This window comes from Agelaius tricolor, unplaced genomic scaffold (assembly GCF_023055355.1).
Source record: "Agelaius tricolor isolate 1412-34295 unplaced genomic scaffold, bAgeTri1.0.p SCAF_9, whole genome shotgun sequence".
In the NCBI taxonomy this organism is placed as follows: Eukaryota; Metazoa; Chordata; class Aves; order Passeriformes; family Icteridae; genus Agelaius; species Agelaius tricolor.
The window spans coordinates 44,010,245-44,031,450 of record NW_027269269.1 but is presented as its reverse complement, the minus strand read 5'-3'; the positions used below and the strand labels follow the sequence as shown (position 1 = coordinate 44,031,450).

Here is a 21,206-nt window from a genome sequence, read left to right as displayed (position 1 = left end):
GTTGAATATATCTGGGGAAAGCTGGCTAATTGAATAAGTTCATGATGGTAACTCATTAACCTCATTGATCAGTGCCTCTTAGTCTTATGAAGGTTACCTGATTTATCACTGCTGAGTTTTGAGAGGAGTTCTGGTCGCTTCCCAGTGGACAAGTGTCCATATGCTGATAATCTGTCACAGACATGTTTGCTACTGCCTGTGTCATCCAGACGGCCAGGGAGGTAGTAAAAGTATGGTTTGGATTGAAATCCTATTTATGGAGCAGGCTTTTGTCACTGATAGGGCAGTGACAAGTTTAGGGAGATGGCTGTTCAAGTGGCAAAAAATTTCTGGTTAAAATAGCACTTTTCAAAGTCACTGCTGATGGTTTTTTTACTAGCACTGTTTTTTTTTGTGTGTGTGCAGACTTGGTAACCTTGCAGAAAGCTCTCTGATGGCTTTATTGATTATTACTGGTTGTTGTCTAAATGTGATTCCTTGTTTCTTCCCTAGGAATGGGCATTAATTCTCAGAATCCTCGAATTTCAGGTCCAAACCCAGTGGGTCCAATGCCAACCCTTAGCCCAATGGGAATGACCCAGCCTCTTTCCCATAACAACCAGATGCCCTCTCCAAATGCTATGGGACCCAATATACCTCCTCACGGGGTCCCCGTGGGACCCGGCCTGATGTCACACAACCCAATGATGGGGCATGGTTCCCAGGAGTCTCCAATGGTACCTCAAGGACGCCTGGGCTTCCCGCAGGGGTTCCCTCCCGTACAGTCCCCTCCACAGCAGGTGCCATTTCCACACAACGGGCCCAGCGGTGGACAAGGCAACTTCCCTGCGGGAATGGGCTTCCACGGAGAAGGACCTCTGGGGCGTCCTACCAACCTGCCCCAAAGTTCGACAGATCCAGCACTTTGCAAGACTGGAGGCCCTGGCGGTCCAGACTCCTTCACTGTTCTTGGAAACAACATGCCTTCGGTTTTCACTGATCCAGAGCTGCAGGAGGTGATCCGTCCCGGAGCCACGGGAATACCTGAGTTTGACCTGTCCAGGATTATCCCGTCGGAGAAGCCCAGCCAGACACTACAGTATTTCCCTCGTGGGGAGGTGCCGGGCCGCAAGCAGCCGCAGGGTCCCGGGCCTGGCTTCTCCCACATGCAGGGGATGATAGGAGAGCAGACCCCGAGGATGGGACTAACATTGCCCGGCATGGGGGGCCCCGGGCCGGTGGGAACTCCGGATATCCCTCTGGGCACGGCTCCGTCCATGCCCGGTCACAACCCGATGAGGCCGCCGGCCTTCCTGCAGCAGGGCATGATGGGGCCGCACCACCGCATGATGTCACCAGCACAGCCCGCCATGCCCGGCCAGCCCGCGCTCATGAGCAACCCCGTGGCCGCCGTGGGCATGATCCCGGGCAAGGACCGAGCCCCCGCCGGGCTCTACAGCCACCCGGGCCCCGTGGGGTCACCTGGCATGATGATGTCAATGCAGGGCATGATGGGACCCCAACAAAACATCATGATTCCCCCCCAGATGAGGCCCCGAGGTATGGCTGCTGATGTTGGCATGGGAGGATTTAGCCAAGGCCCTGGAAACCCAGGGAACATGATGTTTTAAGCTGCTACCATAAGACTGGATGTTCTGATCCTTGTCAAGATGAGATTCCAAGTCCTGAGGGCTTTTTTGGGAGCTTCAGGAGTACAGTTTGGCCATGCAATAGGTGAAAAGAGACCAGAGGATGCTTTGGGAAATCTCGAATGTATGGAATTACCTGAAAAAAAAAAATTCATTTTAACAGGTTGTTTTTTTTTTAAGATTTATTTTTTAAAAATTATTTTTGTGGACTTGGGTATCCCGTGACGGCACCTGCTTTGAGAATCTGTAGCTGTATTTTGAGAATTGCCATTTGTCACAAGTTGCACCATTCTCTGTATGTTTACGTCCTTCGGACTGGCTTCTCCCAGGACTTTCGGTTATTTTTGGGGTTTTTTGTGTACTGTACTATATTGTAAAAGGGATTTTAGCAGAGACTTTAGTCTTTGGGGTGAGAGGAGAATGGGATTCTAGGCTGTTTACTTTAGGTGGAGAATCCATCTTCAGAACTTCGGACTATTTTCCTTCAACTCCAATGTATAGAAAAACCAAACTACGACCTCAGAGCAGAGTATTAATGAAAAGCACAAAAAGGAACTTAAGTTCAGTGAGGGGAATCTTTTAAAAGAAATAAATAATAAGTTAAGGACATATTTTTCAAATTATGGCGTGCTGTCCAGCACCTTCTGTCTCTCCCTCCCACTCTTTATTAAATAGGCTTCTCTCTCTCTCCGTCCCCTTCTGTCTCCTCCTATGGCAGCTGCAATACATTGTGTTATTTTGGGGAGTAAATCTAGGAGAGCCTCTCCTCACGTGGGGACTCTTCCCACTTTTAGGAAGGGGCTGGACTTGGACACTGTTACATCCTACAGTAGTCTCTCTCACTGTTTCCTATTCTCCTTTTCTTAGAAACCCCAAGTGATTTTATTAATGTGGGAGTGGAACAGACACTAAAAGTTATCCAGGATTTTTTTTTGTGGTTATTTTTTTTCCTCCCCAGCGTAAAACGTTCTGTGTAACCTCCATTAAATTTGGTACAAAACCACTCGCCAGGGCTGTGGTGTCAGAAAAATAAAATATATTGTTTCTTACAAAAATGAACTGTCTCCTTTATCCAGTCCAGTTGTTTCTGTGTAGATCAAACAGCTGGCCAGATGACTGTTTGCTCTTCCTTGTGATCACAGCCAGCCTAGAGGCCAGGTGGGCTAAACTTTGACAGCTCCTAAAAGTCTGGTCAATAGGCAGCTGTGTGTGCTCCTTTTGAGGCAATTCTGTTAACTTAATCCTGAGCTGAGCTTGTTTTCCCTTGGAGTGAGGTCTTATTTCAGAACACCCCAGGAACTATACTTACAGACTTCCTCAATTTGTCGAGGGTCAAGGAACAGATGAAACTTGTCTCCGTCACTTCCTCCTGGAGAGTGTTTGCAGCGCTGCAAGGTACACGGGCTTGAGCTCCCCCTGAGCAGCAGTGTCAGTCTGCCGAGGCGCTGGGATTGTGTCCCTCTCTGGGGACTCTGGATTGGTCAGGTCTCTGACTGCCAGCACTGAGAGCCTGAGATGGTGGGGAAGGATGAACTTTAATAACAAAGGTGAGAGAGAAATTGTCAGTGAGCAGATTTTTATCAAGACAGCCCTGCTGAGTAAATTGTTGCTTTGCCACAGCTCTCATTGATTGCTTCCTAATCCCCTGTCTTTTCAAACTTGCCTTTTGAGAGGATTTCAGCAAGGAGGTTTTATGGTCCTGCCCATGAGGAGTGAAAGGATGGATGACAAAACATGGATTGGGAGTTGAGCCCTGCTCCTGGAGAATACCAGCACGAGCCAGATATGGATCTGTAGGCCAGAGTGTGGGCTCTGTGGCTGGCTGTTCTCTGGTCCCCCAGCACTATCTATGGTGTGGGTAATCTGTTCTTCCTTCCACTTAGTGCTACTTAAAACTATTTCAATGAGTAGTTTCTTCAGAGGGCTGGCCATTAGTGTGAAAATTCATGTGGAGAATGAGTATTTTTAACATGCTTGTGTGTTGTGTGTTAGAATTTTTAGTTAACTGATCCTTACCAGGTGGAAAAAGAATTCCTCTTGGTGGCTGATTTACTAAACTTTTGTTGCTGGTGTTATAAAATGAGTGAAGCCATGCACTGTTGGAGGCACGCAAGCCTCAGAGCCTTCTGTTGTCTGCTTCCAAATTCACCTTTGTGCTGTCATGCAAATTTACGATGATTTTGGGTGAGAATTACTCTTTTGACAAAGTGTAGGATGTCTGTTGTGGTGCTTCCCTCTGACAAGACAGGCAGCGTGAAGCACAGGCTTGTCAAGATTTTGGAAAGAGATGACAATGACACAGTAAGTGTTATTTCTGTAGAGCGGAATTACCTCTTCTTTAAGTGGTTGCACAGCTCCCTTTTGAGGACCTTGCATGGGAATTGTTACAATGCAACCTTTTTAAGTGTTGCCACTTCTGCCATCACTCCTGGCTGTTTTTACCATGTTGAACAAAGCAAAGTTCTTGATCGACATGGAAATGAGCAGAAGGTTTTGGGATTTTTTTAAACTGTCGTAGGGCCTCCTATGCCTGTTAAGATTTTGAATAGCAAAGGATTTGAGGTGGCTGTGACTTATTCTAGGAAAATTAGCACAGGAAATTCACTGTTTCAAAGCCACTGAACAGTGAGAGGATACATTTTAAACATTCTGTATAATTAAAGTTCCTTCTGTTTCTGTCTAACTTATGATGCTGGCATTTAGTATCTTAATGAGATTTTTCCTACAGAAAGTGCAGAAGATGTGAATTCTCCTGAGTCCACATAGGTGCACTCAACCTCAGTGTTTGCACCAGCAGATGAGCAAGAGCTGCTAAGGTCTTAGCTGGCTCCAGTTATGAAAACGACTGTGTAGATGTGCGTAGATGAACGTCTTTGTTTTGCTCTGATTCTTCTTCTTTTTGCTTTGCAAATGGAAAAGCTTTCTAGCTGTCAGCCTTGCGGATTCACCTGAGGATCTGTAAGTCAGGCTCTGTTCCCTCCTGCTTATCAATAGAAACTGTGACTCAGCTTTGGTAGTCATGGTACAGTTGAAGATGGAAAGTGGGTTGCCATTTTTAGTTTTCTTTCCCCACCCCCCCCTTTTTTTTTAAGCTTTCCAATCATCCTCCTCCACCTTTGTTTGAAAGAATGAAATAGACTTTATTCATACATGCTTGGCTGCTCTTCCTCTCTAGTAACATGGGAGGAAACAGTCTGCTGTTCAAATTATCTCATCCCAGATGGCTGCGCAGCCGGAGTGTGGAGAGACTTAAAAGGTAAACCCAGCAGATGGTGAACTTCTGAAACGCGAAGTAATGTGCCTGCTAAATCAAAAGTTTAAAATATTTGAAATCTGTTTGTTTTAAATTAGTAGACTTGCACTCAGGTCATCTGTGAAGTACACTGGCAGTTTTAAGCACCGTCCAAATAAACTTGAGATTTGTACCTGTATCGTGGGCTATAGCTAATCTGCCAAAGAAGATGACAGCAAGGAGCCAGCCTTAGGAGTTCAGTGCTGACATCCTTGGGGAGTCTAATGGATCGCATTTCAGAAGACAGACCAGTGTGTGGAGATCTGGTCTGCATCAGTCTTGGTTGGGATTTGAATGCTGGTAGTGCTTCTGGTACAATACATGTGTCCTGGATCAGATAGATGTGGGTGCCCAAATCTTTCTGAGGGTAAGTTGAAATGCCCCAGTTTTTGTTGCCCCAAAATGTTGGGACTATATCAAATAGGGTATATGCAGGGCTTAATTTTGAGGTGCTTTGTGTGCTCCCTGCTGTGCTGGTTTTCACTCAGGTGGCAGGACAGGCTACATTTTATTGGTGGTGTGTGGTGGTGTTCACAGGGGTCCCAGGACGAGGGAAGAGATGAGAATCTTGACTCCATGTTTCAGAAGGCTGATTTATTATTTTATTATATATATTATATTAAAAGAAAATTATATATTAAAATGATACTAAAAGAATAGAAGAAAGGATTTCTTCAGAAAGCTAGCAAGGAAAGGAAAAAGAATAATAAAATCTTGTGACTGCTCACAGCCTCGACACAGGTGGCTGTCATTGGTCATCAAGTAAAAACAATTTCACATGCTGGGTAAACAATTCTCCAAATCACATTCCAAAGTAGCAAAACATGGAGAAGCTGAAGCTTCCCAGATTCTCAGGAGAAAAGATTCTAATGAAAGGATTTTTCAGAAAATATGTCTGACAGTGGTGTCCTTCTGCACTCATGATGGTGAATGCTTTCCTTGTGCAGCCTCACTGGCTGCTGGCTGAAATCTGTTCCCTAATGTGACACTTCTTGAGGAAAAATGATCCATGTTTGATTTAGGCCTGTATTTACTAAAATGTGCTTCACTTTGCCAGTTGGTAGTAATTCTTAACCTAAAATAGTTAATGATACATGAAAAAAATGATGCTCTTTTGTTCGGGATACTGGGAAATTGTTGATTTCTGAGAATTTTTATTCCACATTCTCAGGAATGCCTCAGCTCTTCCATGCTGCAATACAGTAGCTCCCACTTACCTGTGTCTTTTGGTGTTAAAACTCTTCCACTATCCAACCAATCCTCTTCTGAAATGATCATTTACACTAGTTGTGGTCAGAAGTAACTTCTCCTTCATCCTGTGGGCCACAACTGCCATGGAAGTGCTCAGTGGGATGGACCATTGCATGGCCCAACCACTTGGACACTGAGGGGAAAGGTAAGGCTAGAACAGGGCAGAGGGGGCACTGCAGAAACCCTGCAAGAGACAGTAAAGACCTGTTTCCAGTGGTGCCTTCCTCCAAGCCACTGCCAAGAAGCTGGCTTGCTTTTCTGAGGTCTTCTGTTACTGAAATTAGTGTTACCCTGCCTAGAGTGATAGGAGGATCTTTATTGTGTAAAAGCAGTGCCCTCTTGAGCAACTTGTGCTTCTGAGTGCTCTGGCTTGTGGCTGTGTTGCAATTTTTTACCTGGCTGCTCGTCAGTTTTGTTGGGGATGCTCCTAGTTATTATTTAAGAATGTGAATTCCCTTTTTGTATGGTCAAAGTTCCTGATGCCTTTTTCCAAGCAGTTCATGCCTCACAAATAACTTGTAATCGTAGACCTAAATTTTCATCACTGTTCCCCAAATACTTGAAACTGTGTATAAGAGGGAGCTTGATTAGAGCAGAACACACTGTTCTTAAGGAGGGGTAGGCATTGATTTTTATGTAGTGGCATTATGGTTTCAGGCTGTACAAAAACTTGATGGAAAATAACAATGTTTTGTTTGCTTTTTTTGACAGCTTCTAATAGCAGTTTAATGAGATTTCCAGCATTGTATTTAGCATTCAAATTACTCTTTTCACTGTTGCATGTGTCAACATGCAATTGTGGTGGGGGCAGGCTAATGAAAGGGTAGGGGTAAATCCAGCCCATTCTTCTTAGGGAAAAGGTGCTGTAGTGCTTCCATCACATATCTGTCAATGGCTTACATTAAGTGATTTTTTTTCTCTAAGCAAGAAGAGGTAACACAGAACCTAAATTCCAGGTCCATTTTAATAAATGGTCCCCCCTATTTTAACCTGCCTATCCCAAAGGAAGTAGGGACTACGTTTTATTTACTTATTGAAATGTGGAGATCTTTTTCAGTTAAATATTCAGTGAGATCAAGTGCACCCTCAGCAAGTTTGCAGAGGACATGAAGTCAAGTGGTGCCATTGACACAAGAGAAGGACCTGGACAAACTTGAGAAGTGAGACTGTGAGAACCTAGTGAGGTTCAACAAGTCCCAGTACATGGTGCTGCACCTGGGTCAGGGCAATCCCAGACATGAGACCAGCCTAGGAGAAGAAGTCATTGAGAGCAGCCCTGTGGAGAAGCACTTGGGAATTGTGGTGGATGAAAAGCTGGACATGAGCCAGCACTGTGTGCTCACAGCCCAAAAAGCCAACCATCTTCTGGGCTGCATCCAAAGCCCTGTGGGCAGCAGGTCAAGGAGGGGATTCTGCCCCTCTGCTCTGCTCTGGTGAGACCCCACTGCACTGCTGCATCCAGCTCTGGGGCACCCAGCACAAGAAAGATGTGGACCTGTACAGATCAGTTCAGAGGAGGCCACAAAGATTATCAGAGGATTGGAAAACTTCTGTTATGAAAACAGGCTAAGCGAGTTGGGGCTGCTAAGCCAGGAAAAGAGAAGGCTCCAGAAGGACTTTAGAGCAGCCTTGCAGTGCCTAATGGGGGGCTTATAAGAAAGAGAGTGACTCTTTATATGGGCAGACAGTGATAGGACAAGGGAGAACAGTTTTAGACTAAAGAGGAGAGATTTAGGTTGAATTCTTTGAGAGTGGGGAGCCACTGGCACAGATTGCTCAGAGAAGCTGTGGATGCTCCATCCCTGAAAGTGTTTAAGACCAGGTAGGATGGAGCTTTGAGCTGCTCAAGTGGATGGCATCCCTGCCCATGGCAGGGGGTTGGAATGGTATATGACCTTTAAGGTCCCTTCCAACCCAAACCATTCTGATTCTATCACTTTGGCAACATTGTGATTCCCAGTACTGTCTCAAAGGCAAAGCTGTCATCTCAGCCCGAAGTAGTGCTGTATTCCTCTTTCAGCAAGGGCAAAATAGATCACTGCTGCCCAAAGCTGAAGTTGATAGCAGCTCCCCAGACTTCCTTGTTTAAAGCACATTAAGCAGAGTTCACCAACATTGTGTGTTCTTGTACTTGGCCCACTGTGGTTGTTCTGCATGTTCACGGCAGAATTTCCATAATTAGAGGAGTACAGGGAAGAGGTTTGGAGGCTTGCTGTCCCTTTGGAGATGTTTCCTGTGCACAAAAATGTCCTCAAGAAGATGGGGTAGCTAAATACTGTGTAATTAGGGAGGCTCATCTGTCTGCAGAGAGCAACCCTCCAACATGCCAAAAGAATGGGAAAGGCACAATAGCTTCTGCAGTTTACCAAACATAAGATCAATGTTATGTTAAAGCTTTCAAGTCTGGTAGCACAGAGCAAGCTGGGCTTCATCCCACAGTCCCAGCATATGAGGAAGAGGTATTCCTGATACAGATGGGCAATTTTAAATGGTCTGTTCTCGCCCTTGCTGTTTTCAGCCTCTCCCTGCTTTTGTGTGGTCACCTCAGAAGTAAATTTGAGCCATTCTGTCACGTGGCTTCTTTCAGCCTGCTGCTAACAGTGTAAAGTGACACTGTGCCACCCTGTGTCTGGTAGGAAAATGTCCCCTCATCTAAAATACATTTGGAATAGAGAAGGCTAGCAAGGACATAAAGAAAAATAGTTGAAGATTGTGACAATAAACTAACTTTAATTTATAACTAATTATGAGTTAGTTTCCCAACTCCTGTCCACTTTGCAGCACAGGCTGCTGTGCTTCTCTGGAGTGAGTGAGTACCGTGAAAGAACTTCCAGAAATTCTTCGAGTGAGCAGAGACCTGTTTTACAGCCTTTCACCACTTGCTCCTGCAAGGCAAAGAGACAGAATCACAGATATTGTGCACTGCCAAAGCTCTTTTTTGCTGCATGGTGGAACCACAAGCCCAAGATTTGTAGGAGGGACTTGCCATGGGATCTCACCTCTCCCTGGTAGGTCACACGCACAAACCACTCCTTGGAGCGCCGGTGCTGGTACAGTTCCAGGGTCACATCAGCAGCATAAGGTGGCCACTTGTTATCAAAGGTGCCCAGTGCCAGCAGGAGAGGAATAAGAGTGGAGTCATGAGAAGCGTAGAGGAAGAGCTTTCTGGAAAAGAAATAGAAAGGAAAAGACAGACCTGGAATGTCAGCTGTGTTCCTCCATGGATAGGCAGTAGCACTCATGCTTTTTTTAGCAGGTGAGCACTCCTTTTAATCCCCCACATTCAATGTCTTTCTGGACCAGTTTTTCACAGTGCCATCAAGTTAGAATTTATAACGATTAGAGGAGGAGTTCTGTGCTGTACCTGGCCTTTTCAGCTGGATTTGAGGGATTTATTGCTGCTTTAATGTTCTTCTCTAAGGTATTGAACAGGAGGCCAATACTCATCTGAAGCATTTCTCTAGAAAAGAAGCAGAAATAAATTTACTAGTTTTAAAACTTTCACACAATTATACATGAAAACTTGGGAACCTGCTTTTCTCTTATGATTTGATCACCTGCACTGAGTGTAGCTAAGAACTATTAAATGCAATTAATATGGCCAGTTTTTAGTTCACCTGTTGTGCAGTCACCACTCTAATATGACTGCAGAATGGGAGAAGAGAGGTGTTAACAAGCAGTCTCCTGAGGTGTGGCCATGTAAATGACAATCTAGAAACTCTTGGATTGTTCTCTAGACTGTTTTGTTTCCCTGGTATGGTTTTTGAGTGCATGGGTTTCAGCTAGGGAAGATAACTGCTGCAAAACAGCAGCTGAAGTGGTTGGGGTCTTTGGTGAGGAGAGGCAGGATTCAAGAAAGTGGTTGTTGTATTTAAAAAGTAGATTAAAGAAAGAGATGATCTTTATACAATATCTGGTGGGAAGAAACTCCCTCTACCTAATGAATACATCAGTGGAAATGGAAGATGTGTGTGACTAACTCTCCTGGGTGTTGTGGGAATGGGATCAATCAGTCTTTCATTACCTGAGATCTCTAATACATGGTAAAGAAAAGACAGTCCTATACTACCACCTGAGAAGAGCTGGTGAATGTGGCAGCTGCAAATGAATCTGAAAGGAAAATGACTGCTAGGCTAGCAACTCAGCCAGCCTTTACAAACAACTGTGGAGGAGGTAATTAGCTGCACGTAGCAGCAGATTCTCTCTGCAAGTCGTTACATGTGTGCAGGGCCTGGCATCACTTTTTCCGCTAGCGCCAGCGCTTCTCAGCCGAGCTGTGCAGGTGCCATCCCTGGGATAAGCTTCCCAGGCTGGAATTTGGACTCTACTTGTGCAACTTCAAGGGCAGCCTCAGGGCATGGGCTGGAAGCATCTCTTTGCTTTTGCTTTTGCCACTGGTTCACTTAAACCTCTGTGGCAACTGAGGCCTTCACTGCCTACCTCAGTGGCATCCTGGTCTCCTCACACTCCTCAGTGTGCACTCCTTTTTCCTAGGGCTCAGGGTGCTGAACTTTACATTGAGATGGCTGAGGCACAAAACTCATGTGTGGGCTCTGGTGGGGGAATGCAGCAGCTGGGAAAGCATTTCTGTCTGCTGAAGTAAGCTGGTTTAGCACATCCACCCTAGGTAAGACAGCCACTGAGGCCAGAGGCATGGACACAGGCAATCACCTGGAACAACTGTCTCCCAGAAGGTAAAGCATGGAGTCAACACATCGGCGCTCCACTGTCTGCTGGAAGCTCTTCAGCACAGGGGAGCTTGGCAAATTGTGTGCCTGGAAGGAGGAATACAGCAGAGTGGTAGGGTTTGACTCTTTCTGAACCCAGCCTGAAGACACATGGATGGCTGCCCACAGAAAACAGCTGCTCATGTCACACCATTTGTACTACAGTATTGTACTGTGATACTCATGTGAGGATTTTTAGGATGGTTTTAAACATACAGACTTGCTCTGTGTACCAAAAGGATGGATGTTTGTTCTTAACGATCCAGTTCCATGGAGAGTGTAACACATTGAGCCATTCAGCTGGCAGACCAGTTATCATTAGCTCCAGCAAAAAAGAGCCACTAAGGAGGGGTAGAAATGTGCCCAACTTCCTTCCAGTAGCAGAAGCAGTCTGGCTCACAGGTAGTGTGCTGGAACTGGGATTAAGATGACTGTTAAGTGCTGAGTGCCAAAAAAGGGAAAGCACTTTATAATGGGGAAGCAAGCCCCAATGTCTCTATTAGCTCTACATTACACTTGAAAGAAATACTTAGAGGAGTGCAGGAAAGAGGTTTGGAGGCTTGCTGTCCCTGGATTTCAAGGTACTGGAGACAAGTCTTCATCCATCCCACAGCAAGGCTGACCCCACAGCTTGCTTTTTTTCAAAAGGCCATGCTATTTCTATAAGCATTCTGGGTTGCATAGAAAGCTACTGGAGTGCACGTTACTATCTGTGGGTGCTGGCACTGTGATTTCTTCCATGTACATGGTAAGGGGATGCAGAAAGGCTTGGCTCACCTGCTCAGCAGAAATGTTATCAAGGAGGACAAAAAAATCCACAGACTCGTCATCATTAATGCACATACTCTTCTTAATTTTTTCCAAGTCATCACAAACACCTGGCTGGTGCATAGCTTTCTCTGACCTATCCCTGTAAAGGAATTAAGAAAACCAAAAATTTTTCACACAGCAGAAAATTTTTCTATCTTTTGTTTTTCTCATCACCCAGCCCAGTGGAGTTCTCCCACATCAGTAAGGGGTAGAAGAGAAGCACTGCAGTATACTGAGGCATTCCTGATGTTGGGATTCTGAGCTGCAGAAAGGACAGATGCTGTATCCAGATTTCAAGGATCAGAGCTGGCTCTCTGCTCTCCCAAAGGCAGGAGGAAAAATTAAGATGAGATGTGAACACCCCAGAAGTGCCTCCCATAAGCAAGGGCTGTGTATCAGCTAACAGATCTGGTCATACTGGAACAGTACAGGTCTGTGTCTTCAGGGAGTAGCCTTTAACTGCCTCATGAAAGAAGCAGCTTTAAACTGACTGCTGTATAGTGTGGGAAATGGGAAACACCTAGATACTCGCTTGTAGCTTAAATCCAACTTTTGCTTTGTTAGAACCCATTTGCATCTTTATGCTGCTTTAAATTTTATTTTAAAGAATTTAGCTGAGAATATCCGTGCTAGCCATTGCACTCCCTAGATAGTCTGTAAGCTGAGGCAGTGCTTAGTGCAGCTCAAAACATCTACCTTGATATGGTCACAAAAGGTGCAGTTGGTGAGCAGAGGGGGGCAGGGAGCAGCAGACCCTGCAGTTTACTCCTTTTTTGGACAGGTGACGTTAGTCAAGGAGGCTGAATATGCAGCTTTTAGGGACTGTCACCTCACCACTGTCTAGACCAATCCTTTGCCTGCGGAGTCAAGCATTACACAGTGAGCTCTTGCAAGTGAATTCTGAAAGCTCTTGAATTTTGGGCAAAAATATGCTAATGTCCGACCCAGCCAAAGTGTAATGTATCTGCCTCTCTTTTTCATTTTCTGCCCTGTGCCCAAACCTGGCACAGGCATTTCAGAGAACTTGACTCCACAAACATGAGTGTTCTATGTAGGATCTTCCTTATTTCACTTCATTAGCCTTCATTAAATGTGTCAAGGCTGAGTATATTTCAGTTTCTTCAAGGTATGAATGTGACGGGAGTGCTGAAATAACCCCCAGACCAGAAGCTGAATATAAAAAGGAGGCCCAATATGTTCACACTTGAAAGGCTTGTTAAGAGATGTAGATGACATTAATTCTGCCCTGCAGCAATGCTACAGACTAGCTGTACATTAGCTAGTAATGAATGTTTGCTAGACACTGACTAAATTAAACTGGTCTTTCAAGGAAAAGTCTCTATTTTATTTTCTTCTGCTGCCACTGCCTGGTGTATAATTCCGCTTACCAAGTATTTTATACAACTAGCTAACCATTCCCAAAGAACAGTAAGTGGTAGGGAAAGAAATTGGGAAATGGGAAGAAAATGTGCTGTTGTAAATGACTACTGCTGAAACGAAACAGCAGTGAAATCATACGGGGAGATATTGCTGGCAATTACCTGGTCAAGTCTTTCAGGCGCGGGCAGTTCTGGTAATTGGGGTAGAGCATTTCAGAGCATGCTTCATCAGTGACAATGACAACAGGTCCTGTGGAACAAGAAGGAAGTTTCTGTGATCAGTAGTGCATCTGTGTTTCTTTAGACTGCTTTATAATCACTCCCACAGTCTTTGTGCTCAAGTCCAGTGTTATCAACTAGCAATTTCCCCCGAGCTATCACCTGCAACACAAGCCACTGTACTTGTTTCTGTGCATTTATTTCCACAGGGATGCCTGCTGTGCACCTTATAAAGCTTCCCAGTTGTGTGTTCATTTTTCTTAGTGCCAAAAATTACTTTCTGTGTCATGAAGTGTAAGGAGCTCTGGCAAGTCACTTCTACTTGTTAGTGGAACTGAATGTGGAAGGAGCAGATGTGAGATCTTTAAAATGCAGAGCGTATTTTTAGAAGAAATAGTTACCAACTGCAGGATACAGGTGAAAGTTACTCCAGATACTGAACTTGTATCCAAGACACTTGGGTTTCCCTGAGAAACCTTTTTCTGATGTGTGAACTTTTTGCCTTCTTGATTTTGAAGAGGGTTAACACTAACCTCCTCAGCAGGTCTGAAAGAGCAGCAGAAAGATATGCAAAGAGAGGGAACAAGTGACAAGCTGGTAAAGAATCTACAGGACCAGGAGAACTGAGGAAGGGAGCCAAGAGCAAAGAACCGAGGAAGAAGTAACAACTAGGAGCCAGAGAGAGTTAGGATACAGAAGGTGTGAGCATCTAGGGAAGACTAAGCAAGGAAAGGCACTATTCAGAAGTCTCCCCAACCTTCATTCTGCTGTTGGTACAGCCCAGCAAGCACACAGCGTGTGGACTCCAGATTCCGGAAAATATTAGTGGAACGGATGCTGAAAGAGAGAAAGCAGTTTGTGAGGCAGCACTTTCTCCTTCATGTTAACATGGCTGCAGCTGGGGAGGTCTTGCTGGAACTGAGGATTCCACCATGGCTTTGGAAATCTGTGTAGGACTCATCTTTTGTCACTATAGATATCTTAGGTATTCACCTATAATCTGAACTGCCCTTTAACTGCATGTCAGAGATAGTGGAGATAAACTGGCACTTCTCTGGTGTGATTTTTTTATCTCATCCTAAGCCAGATGCTCTCAGCATTACTGATGTGAGCAGCAGGGGTTGCTTCATCTCACTGAACTTCAGCTGTTTGCAGTGAGTTAAAGTGCTCCAGAAATGCCTGTTTCTCTTCGCTCACCACAAAAGTGCATAACAGCACTGCCAGTGGCTCAGCCTAGGTGAGATGAATCTGCCCCTGGCATCACTCTCAGGACTGCTGGGCAATTGGATGCTTTGTATCATGAGTGATTTCTAGTGCAGGCTGAGCAAAGATGAAGGCCTAGGGGGGGGCAGACAGTTTGCTATGGGGTGAAGAAGGATATGCTAGTCAGAGTTTTTCCTAGCACAAGGCTACTGGTTAAGAGGCAGGGAGAAAGGAAGGTCCAGGAGGAAACTGAGAGACTCACAAGACCTCAGCAGGCTTAAATGTTGGTGAAAGAAACTGGACTTCTTCCATGTAGTTCCTCCTCAGCCGTTCCCCCAGGGTGAACATCTGCTGCATCCCCACACAGGTCAGCTGTCCTGCGACTGCACCACCCTAAGAGCAAAGAGAAGGAGAGGTCTCCAGTGGACCATGGAAATCAAAAAGTCTACAGAGGAAAGAGGAATCCACCAGCAAATATACTCTCACCTTAAAAACAGTCTTACAGTATTCCTCATCCAAGAGCGAGGGAGGTTGAGGTCCTCCATTTAGGTCTGTCACCATGTAATCAAACTTAGTCTTAGGAGGTACATCTAAAAGAGTGGGATGCCATTCCACCCGCTTCAAAAACAAACAAACAAACAAATGGTTTCAGTGGAAAACTTTCAAGGGCATTAAACCAAGGACTTTTAAGAGCACTAAACTAAAGTTGGCGTGTTGCAGTGTGCTGGCTTGCCAACAACACAACACGGAGACAAAGGGATCTCTTTACACAGCTCATAGAGAAATGAGAGCAGTGCTACTCTCTGGATTTGCAGATGTGATGTGCAGGAAATGCAGTACTTCCTTTACTTCCCTTACAGGAGAAGAATCTGTAGGAAATCACAATTGCTGCTCTTTGTTACACGTCTAAAAGCTGCTACAGGAAACTACCTGAGCTAACCCCTGCTGGCTCCCCAGGCCACCTCAGTGGAAGCTGGGGAAGCCAGATCCCTTGTGGTAACACCGAGGCAGGAGCCACACCTTTGCTGAGCACCTGTTCTGAGGTGCACAGCTTGGCCTTGGAGTAAAGTCCCGGGATGCCCATCCCTGTATCCTGCCCCTGAGGGCTTCCTGTAGTTGCAGCAATTGTTCCCTCTGCTGTCATCTGTCCCACTAATGTGCTATTGTTGTTCTACTTTAAAGAATCACAGAATTAATTAGGTTGGAAAAGACCTCTGAGATCATCAAGCCCAACGTGTGACTGAGCACCACTGTGTCAACCAGGCCACAGTGCCACATCCTCCAGTCCTTCCTTTAACACCTCCAGGGATGGGGACTCCAACACCTCCCTGGGCAGCCCATTCCAATGTCTAATCCCCCTCTTTGTGAAGAAATTCCTCCAAATGTCCAACCTGAACCTCCTGGGGCACAGATTAAATAAAGACTGTCTCCTCTCATCCTGCCACTTATTCCCTGGGAGAAAAGCCTGACCCATAACTGGCTACAACCTCTTTTCAAGAAGTTGTAGAGAGTGATAAGGTCACCCCGAAGCTTCCTCTTTTCCAGACTAAACACCCCCAGCTCCCTCGGTGGCTTCTCTTAACACTTGTGCTCCAGACCCTTCCCAAGGTCCGTGGCCTTTCTCTGGCCTCGCTCCAGCACTCCTCAATGTCCTTCCTGAACTGAGGGACCCAGAACTGGACAGAGATGATCCCTGCCCTGCTCCTGCTGCCCACGCTACTCCTGCTCCAGGCCGGGGTGCCACTGGCCTCCTCGGCCACCCGGGCACATCGGGCTCACTTCAGTCGCTGCCAAGCAGCACCCCCAGGCCTTTTTCCACTGGGCAGCTTTCCAGCCACTCGCGGCATGGGCTGCAAGCTCCCACATCCCGCTGCTTTCCCCTCGGAAATTACTCTCGGTAGCGCTTCGGGAAGGGGAATAAACGCCAAACCACCAGGGTGCCGGGAGCAAGGCAGGAGCTCAGCGGCAGGCACGCCGCCGGCTCGGGGCAACTCCGCACCACCCTGCCCCGACCCGACCCGTCCCGTCCCGAGCTCACCGGCTCTGGCCCCGGGATCGGTCGCAGCGGGGTGCGCGCCCCGTGCCGAAACAGAACCTGCACCAGCTTCAGCTCCAGATACCGCCGCCGCCCGGCCTCGCTGTCGCCCCACTCGGCGGCCGCCGCCGCCGCCCGCCGCCTTTGCGTCCAGGCGGCCAGGCCGCCCAGCACCCACAGCCGGACCCCCCAGCCCATGGCGGCCCCGCCGGCCCGGCTGCACCGCGGGGAACGGTGGGAAGCGCAGTCCCCGGCTGAGCCCCGCCTGGAAACGGGCACGGACGAGGACCAGGCGGGGACTGCGGCTTCCGGCGGGCGCCGCGCGGGGAACCGTGCGGCGCTGGGCGGGACGGGCCGCGCTCCCGCCCCGATGGGGGCACGGCCGTCGCCCGAGGCTGCCGGCATTCACGTGCCTCCCTCGCCGTTTGCGTTTCGTTATCTTCCCTGGGGCCTCGCGGGGTGCCAGTGTGCACAGTAACCCCGTGTAGCGTTCCAGGCTCGGGGAAGAGTGGCTGGAAGGTGGCCCACTGTAAAAGGACCCGGGGCGCTGGTCACAGCGATTGAACTGAGCCAGGTGTGCCCAGGTGGCCAAGGAGGCCAATGGCACCCTGGCCTGGATCAGGAGTAGCGTGGCCAGCAGGAGCAGGGCAGGGATTGCCCCTCTGTACTCGGCCACACCTCGAACGCTGTGTCCAGTTCTGGGCCTCTCACTTCGGAAAAGGCCTTGAGGGGCTGGAGCGAGTCAGGGGAAGGGTCTGGAGCGCAAGTGTTGTGAGAAGGCGCTGAGGGAGCTGGGGGTGTTGAGTCTGGAGAGAGGGAGGCTCAGGGGGGACCTCACTGCTCTACAGCCACCCGAAAGGACGGTGCGGCCAGGGGGGGTTCGGTCTCTGCCTCAAGCTGTGCCGGGGAGGTTCAGGCTGCACATTCAGAGGAATTTCTTCACAGAAAGGGTGATTAGATATTGGGATGGGCTGCCCGGGGAGGTGTTGGAGTCATAATCCCTGGAGGTGTTTCAGGGAGCAGGGCAAGGGTGAAGGAGAAGGAGGAGGGAGAGGATGGTGGCCTGCACAAAGGCCAGAGGGAGGAGTCGCTGCAGGTGGTGTGAGGCTGGCAGAGACACCAGAACCTGCAGAGCAGGGATTTTGGTCATCTCCTCGTTTCTTTCAAAGCCCTGCAGTTCTGATAGGGTTGCCTCAGTTTTCTGAGCTTAAGAGTATGTGAAACACAGATGCACAACAAAAGCAAAGAGAGAATGGGAAAAAATATTACAGAAGCTAAGAAAACAACAAATGAAGGAATCAAGCCTGAATTTTGTGTTGCAAGAGAGCGAAGGGTCAGGAATGCTGAGGGGAGACGGAACAGGAAAAAGTAGTTAAGAGGAGGGAGGGAGGGTAGAAGAGACATAGAGGTGATGTGATAGAAGTGAGCAGGGAGAGAGGCTCACACTGAATTTATTTGTATTTCCACTCAAATGTTACCCTGGAAGAAAACCCCAGTTCCTGTGAAGTGTGAAGCCTGGGACTGCAGGGTCCCTCCTGGGTGGCCCTGGCTGCTGCCAAGCAGCATTACTGGTGAGATATATTTTAGAGTACACCACACCACAGCAGGTGCCTGCAATTAGAGGAGAGATTTCCAAAATAGCAGGCGGCTGTCAATTTTTTAGCAAATGGTGTTGCCCTGTTTTTTTTCCTTTGTCCAACTGTGTAGAAATTTATTCTAAGATGCACCATCTTTACAGAAACATTTTCAAAGGACCTGTTATTTTTACCCTTCTGTTGCTTTTTGTGACCAGACGAGGAGCAGAAGGCTAATCCAATGGCCACCAGGGGTGAAATTTTTTTCACTGAAGGAAAGTAATGAGCTCTAATGAACAAGCAAGTTTCAGGAAACTTTCCACTCTGAAAGCAGAGTGCAAATTTCCTCCTGGTTGGAATTTAACCAAAATGCAATGATTGCTATCTTTGCGAAATATTAGATTGCTATCATTTGCCTTTTACAGTGCTGCAAAAATGTGTCGCGCCTCAGAACACTCTGGTTTTATAAGTTTGCGTTTACATCTTCCTTTTTTTGAAGAGGAAACGGAGTCATAGTGAGCTTTGTAGTTTGACCAAGTCACACAGTCATTGTGTGGCTGGTACATTGATAAGGTGTGAGGCCTGAGTTTTGTAGTTTGACCAAGTCACACAGTTATTTTGTGGCTGATACATTGATAAGGTATGAGGCCAATTTTTAGATTTTTTTGTTCCACAACATGGATTGAAATTAAATAATGCTTAAAAAATACTCACAAAAGAAACAATTTAACCTCATGAGTTGGTGTGGTTTATTGTTTTTCGCACTAAGTGAACACCTTGTCCCTGAACAAAGGTAAAGGATGGCCAGGTTGGATGGGGCTCTGAGTAACCTGGTCTAGTTGGTGTTCCTGCCCATAGGGGGGGTTTGGAGCTGGATGATCTTCAAGGTCCCCTTCCAACCCAAACCATTCTATCATTCTATGAAAGATCTTTATCTCCTTATGGTGTAAATCAGAGATTTACCATAAAATGTTTGTATGGTAGAGGCACAAATAGCATTTGGGTGCCCCTTAGGGAGTTGGGTTTATTTTCCCCCGATTGGTAGGGGTCAGAAAATACACATGTTGCCTTCACTTCTTTGGTTTCTTTCCCAAGCACGTTTTGCTCAGCAAGGAGAGTGAACTGGAAATGTTCTCCCACAGCTCTTCACCACACAGGCTGCAGCTGGGCTGGGAGCCTGGCTGCTGGAGGAGGGTGGCTTAACCAGCCTGGTGTGACTGCCCAAAGTGGGCCACAAGCAGCTCCTGCCAAGCACGGTATCTCTGTGTGCCAGCCTTGTTTTGGGGCAGCTCCACCTCTGGGTGGTGTCCGGGCTGCTCTGCTGTAGCACAAAGTGTTTTCCTGCCCTTCCAAAAAACTTCTTCCACTCCAAAATGTTCCCATGGCTGGCTTTCTGAGCTCAGTGAAGGTGCTTTCACTCTGGTCCCTTGAAGCAATCACAGGTACTGAAATCTCAAATGCAGCATGGGCAGGAGTATGTGCAGGATTCATGTTCGGGATCACAGACTGCTGCATCCTGCAGCCAAAAGAGCTTTCTCCATTCCCAATTCTGAAGCTAATGGTGGTGTCTCTGTGTCCTGCAAGGACTGCTGACCACAGTGGCTATTATAAACCAGTCAGTCTGGGCATGGAAGCTGTATTGCCTTCACAAAGGGCTGAACTTTATAAATAAATTGTTTGAGTGTGCTGTGCAGCTTCCTGTGGAGCCATATCACTCTTGTCTCCTCCAGTCTGTCTGTTGTGGTGAACCTTGTAGGCAGCTGCTTTGTGAGCAAGGCGCCTAGGGAAATGGAAGGAATGTTTCCACTCCTAAAGTCTGTGATCCTTTGGGGTGGATTTGGCAAAAATAAACCCCTAAATGCCACCACAGGCCGAGCCCTCTCTGCAAGGCACCATTCATGGTACACTGTCTGACGCATCTTGTCTCATTTTCTGCATGCTTTCACATCAGTGCTTTACCTTCCAGCAGTGAAATGATGTGTGTCAATACACAGAGGTCATAATTTAATTTCTGAATTCCTGCAGGTTTTGTGGGAGAGTCCCGGAAGTCAGACTTGTCATATTTAGGGCTGGCATTGTAAGAGGATTTTTGGAGATTTTCTTTTATGTGTTTTAGAAAGGTCATCAGACAGCTGGTAGTTTCCTGCCTCTTTTACCTGGGAAGATGTGGCTTCCCCTCACTTTTCTTTGTCATTTCCAGGCTTGGGCATTTGGTCATTGTCCGTGTGGCAGTGGGAGAGCTGGAAGCTGGCTGTGTGCTGGCGATGGACCGAGTGAGCCAAAGTTCAGCCCCTGCCCAGTAACCCAGAGCAGAAGATGCATTCCCTGCCTTCTGTTTTTCTTTTGTTCCAACTTTGTCATCCTAAACTGGATGATGCCTGCAGCCATCTGCTGCATTTGGTAGTGTGCGGCATCATGCCGACTCAATTATGCGCCGCTCTGGGAGAACAGCAGGCTGGTTTTCTCTTCAGCTTTGAAAGAGTGTTTTTCCCTTGCACAGGAAGGCTGAGGGAAGTAGGAGCCTCCAGAAGCAAGCTGGATAAGCTGTTCCCAGCCATGTCAGGTGGACTCTCCGTGCCTTTTCAGTCCAGGTGTGGTGGGAGAGCTGCCAGTCTGTCACTGTGCCCGAGATGCTGCATCCTGGGACTCGGTGCTCTGATGCTGTGGCAGATGTACTCCCCTGTGGCAGCACTTAACCATTTGGCACTTCTAAGCTTTATCACCTCATTTACTTTTCATGGATATATATTGAACCAAGGGTATTTCTATTAGACCAAATGTTTTGGGATGAGGTGAAATTAAAAAGGAGATGGTGCAAGTATAAATTACATTTGCTTTTTTTCAAAACAGCCAGGAGAGAAGGGCTGCAAAGAGATGATGTTGAGCCTTACAGACTCCTAGCAAAGTTGTTTTGTCATGCTTTCATACTCAGAGAGAAGTGACCATGCAGGAGGATTTATGTGTGTGATTCAGCCTGTGACATCAGTCTTCTTCCTGTGGTGGGCAGAGGAGACATAACTGAAATCTGAGTTGAAATGTTGGTGGTTTTGGGTTTTTTCCTTCTTTTTTTTCTTTTTTTTCTTTTTTT

At 47.0% G+C, this 21,206-nt stretch overlaps 2 protein-coding genes across 6 annotated transcripts in view; one reads left to right on the top strand and one right to left on the bottom strand.

Annotated features, from left to right (window-relative positions):
* Nucleotides 1–2,683, top strand: part of BCL9 (BCL9 transcription coactivator) — a 57,542-nt gene extending 54,859 nt beyond the window's left edge. For 4 of the 5 annotated variants that reach the window (XM_071433740.1, XM_071433735.1, XM_071433739.1 and 1 more), the window contains exon 9: nucleotides 493–2,683. In XM_071433740.1, coding sequence (XP_071289841.1) covers nucleotides 493–1,610 — 1,118 coding nt within the window. In that variant the 3' untranslated portion in view covers nucleotides 1,611–2,683. The remainder of the gene's footprint in view (nucleotides 1–492) is intronic. The other variant, XM_071433741.1, reaches the window with a different exon arrangement.
* A 6,198-nt stretch (nucleotides 2,684–8,881) lies between these two features.
* Nucleotides 8,882–16,874, bottom strand: ACP6 (acid phosphatase 6, lysophosphatidic). The gene is made up of 10 exons (XM_071433734.1): nucleotides 16,548–16,874; nucleotides 14,996–15,127; nucleotides 14,772–14,902; nucleotides 14,064–14,143; nucleotides 13,250–13,337; nucleotides 11,676–11,808; nucleotides 10,843–10,946; nucleotides 9,536–9,631; nucleotides 9,171–9,336; nucleotides 8,882–9,056 (listed from the first exon to the last, which is right to left on the bottom strand). The coding sequence occupies exons 1-10, from the start codon at nucleotides 16,740–16,742 to the stop codon at nucleotides 8,916–8,918; spliced, it is 1,266 nt and encodes a 421-aa protein (XP_071289835.1). The 5' UTR covers nucleotides 16,743–16,874; the 3' UTR covers nucleotides 8,882–8,915.
* Nucleotides 16,875–21,206: the final 4,332 nt, after the last annotated feature.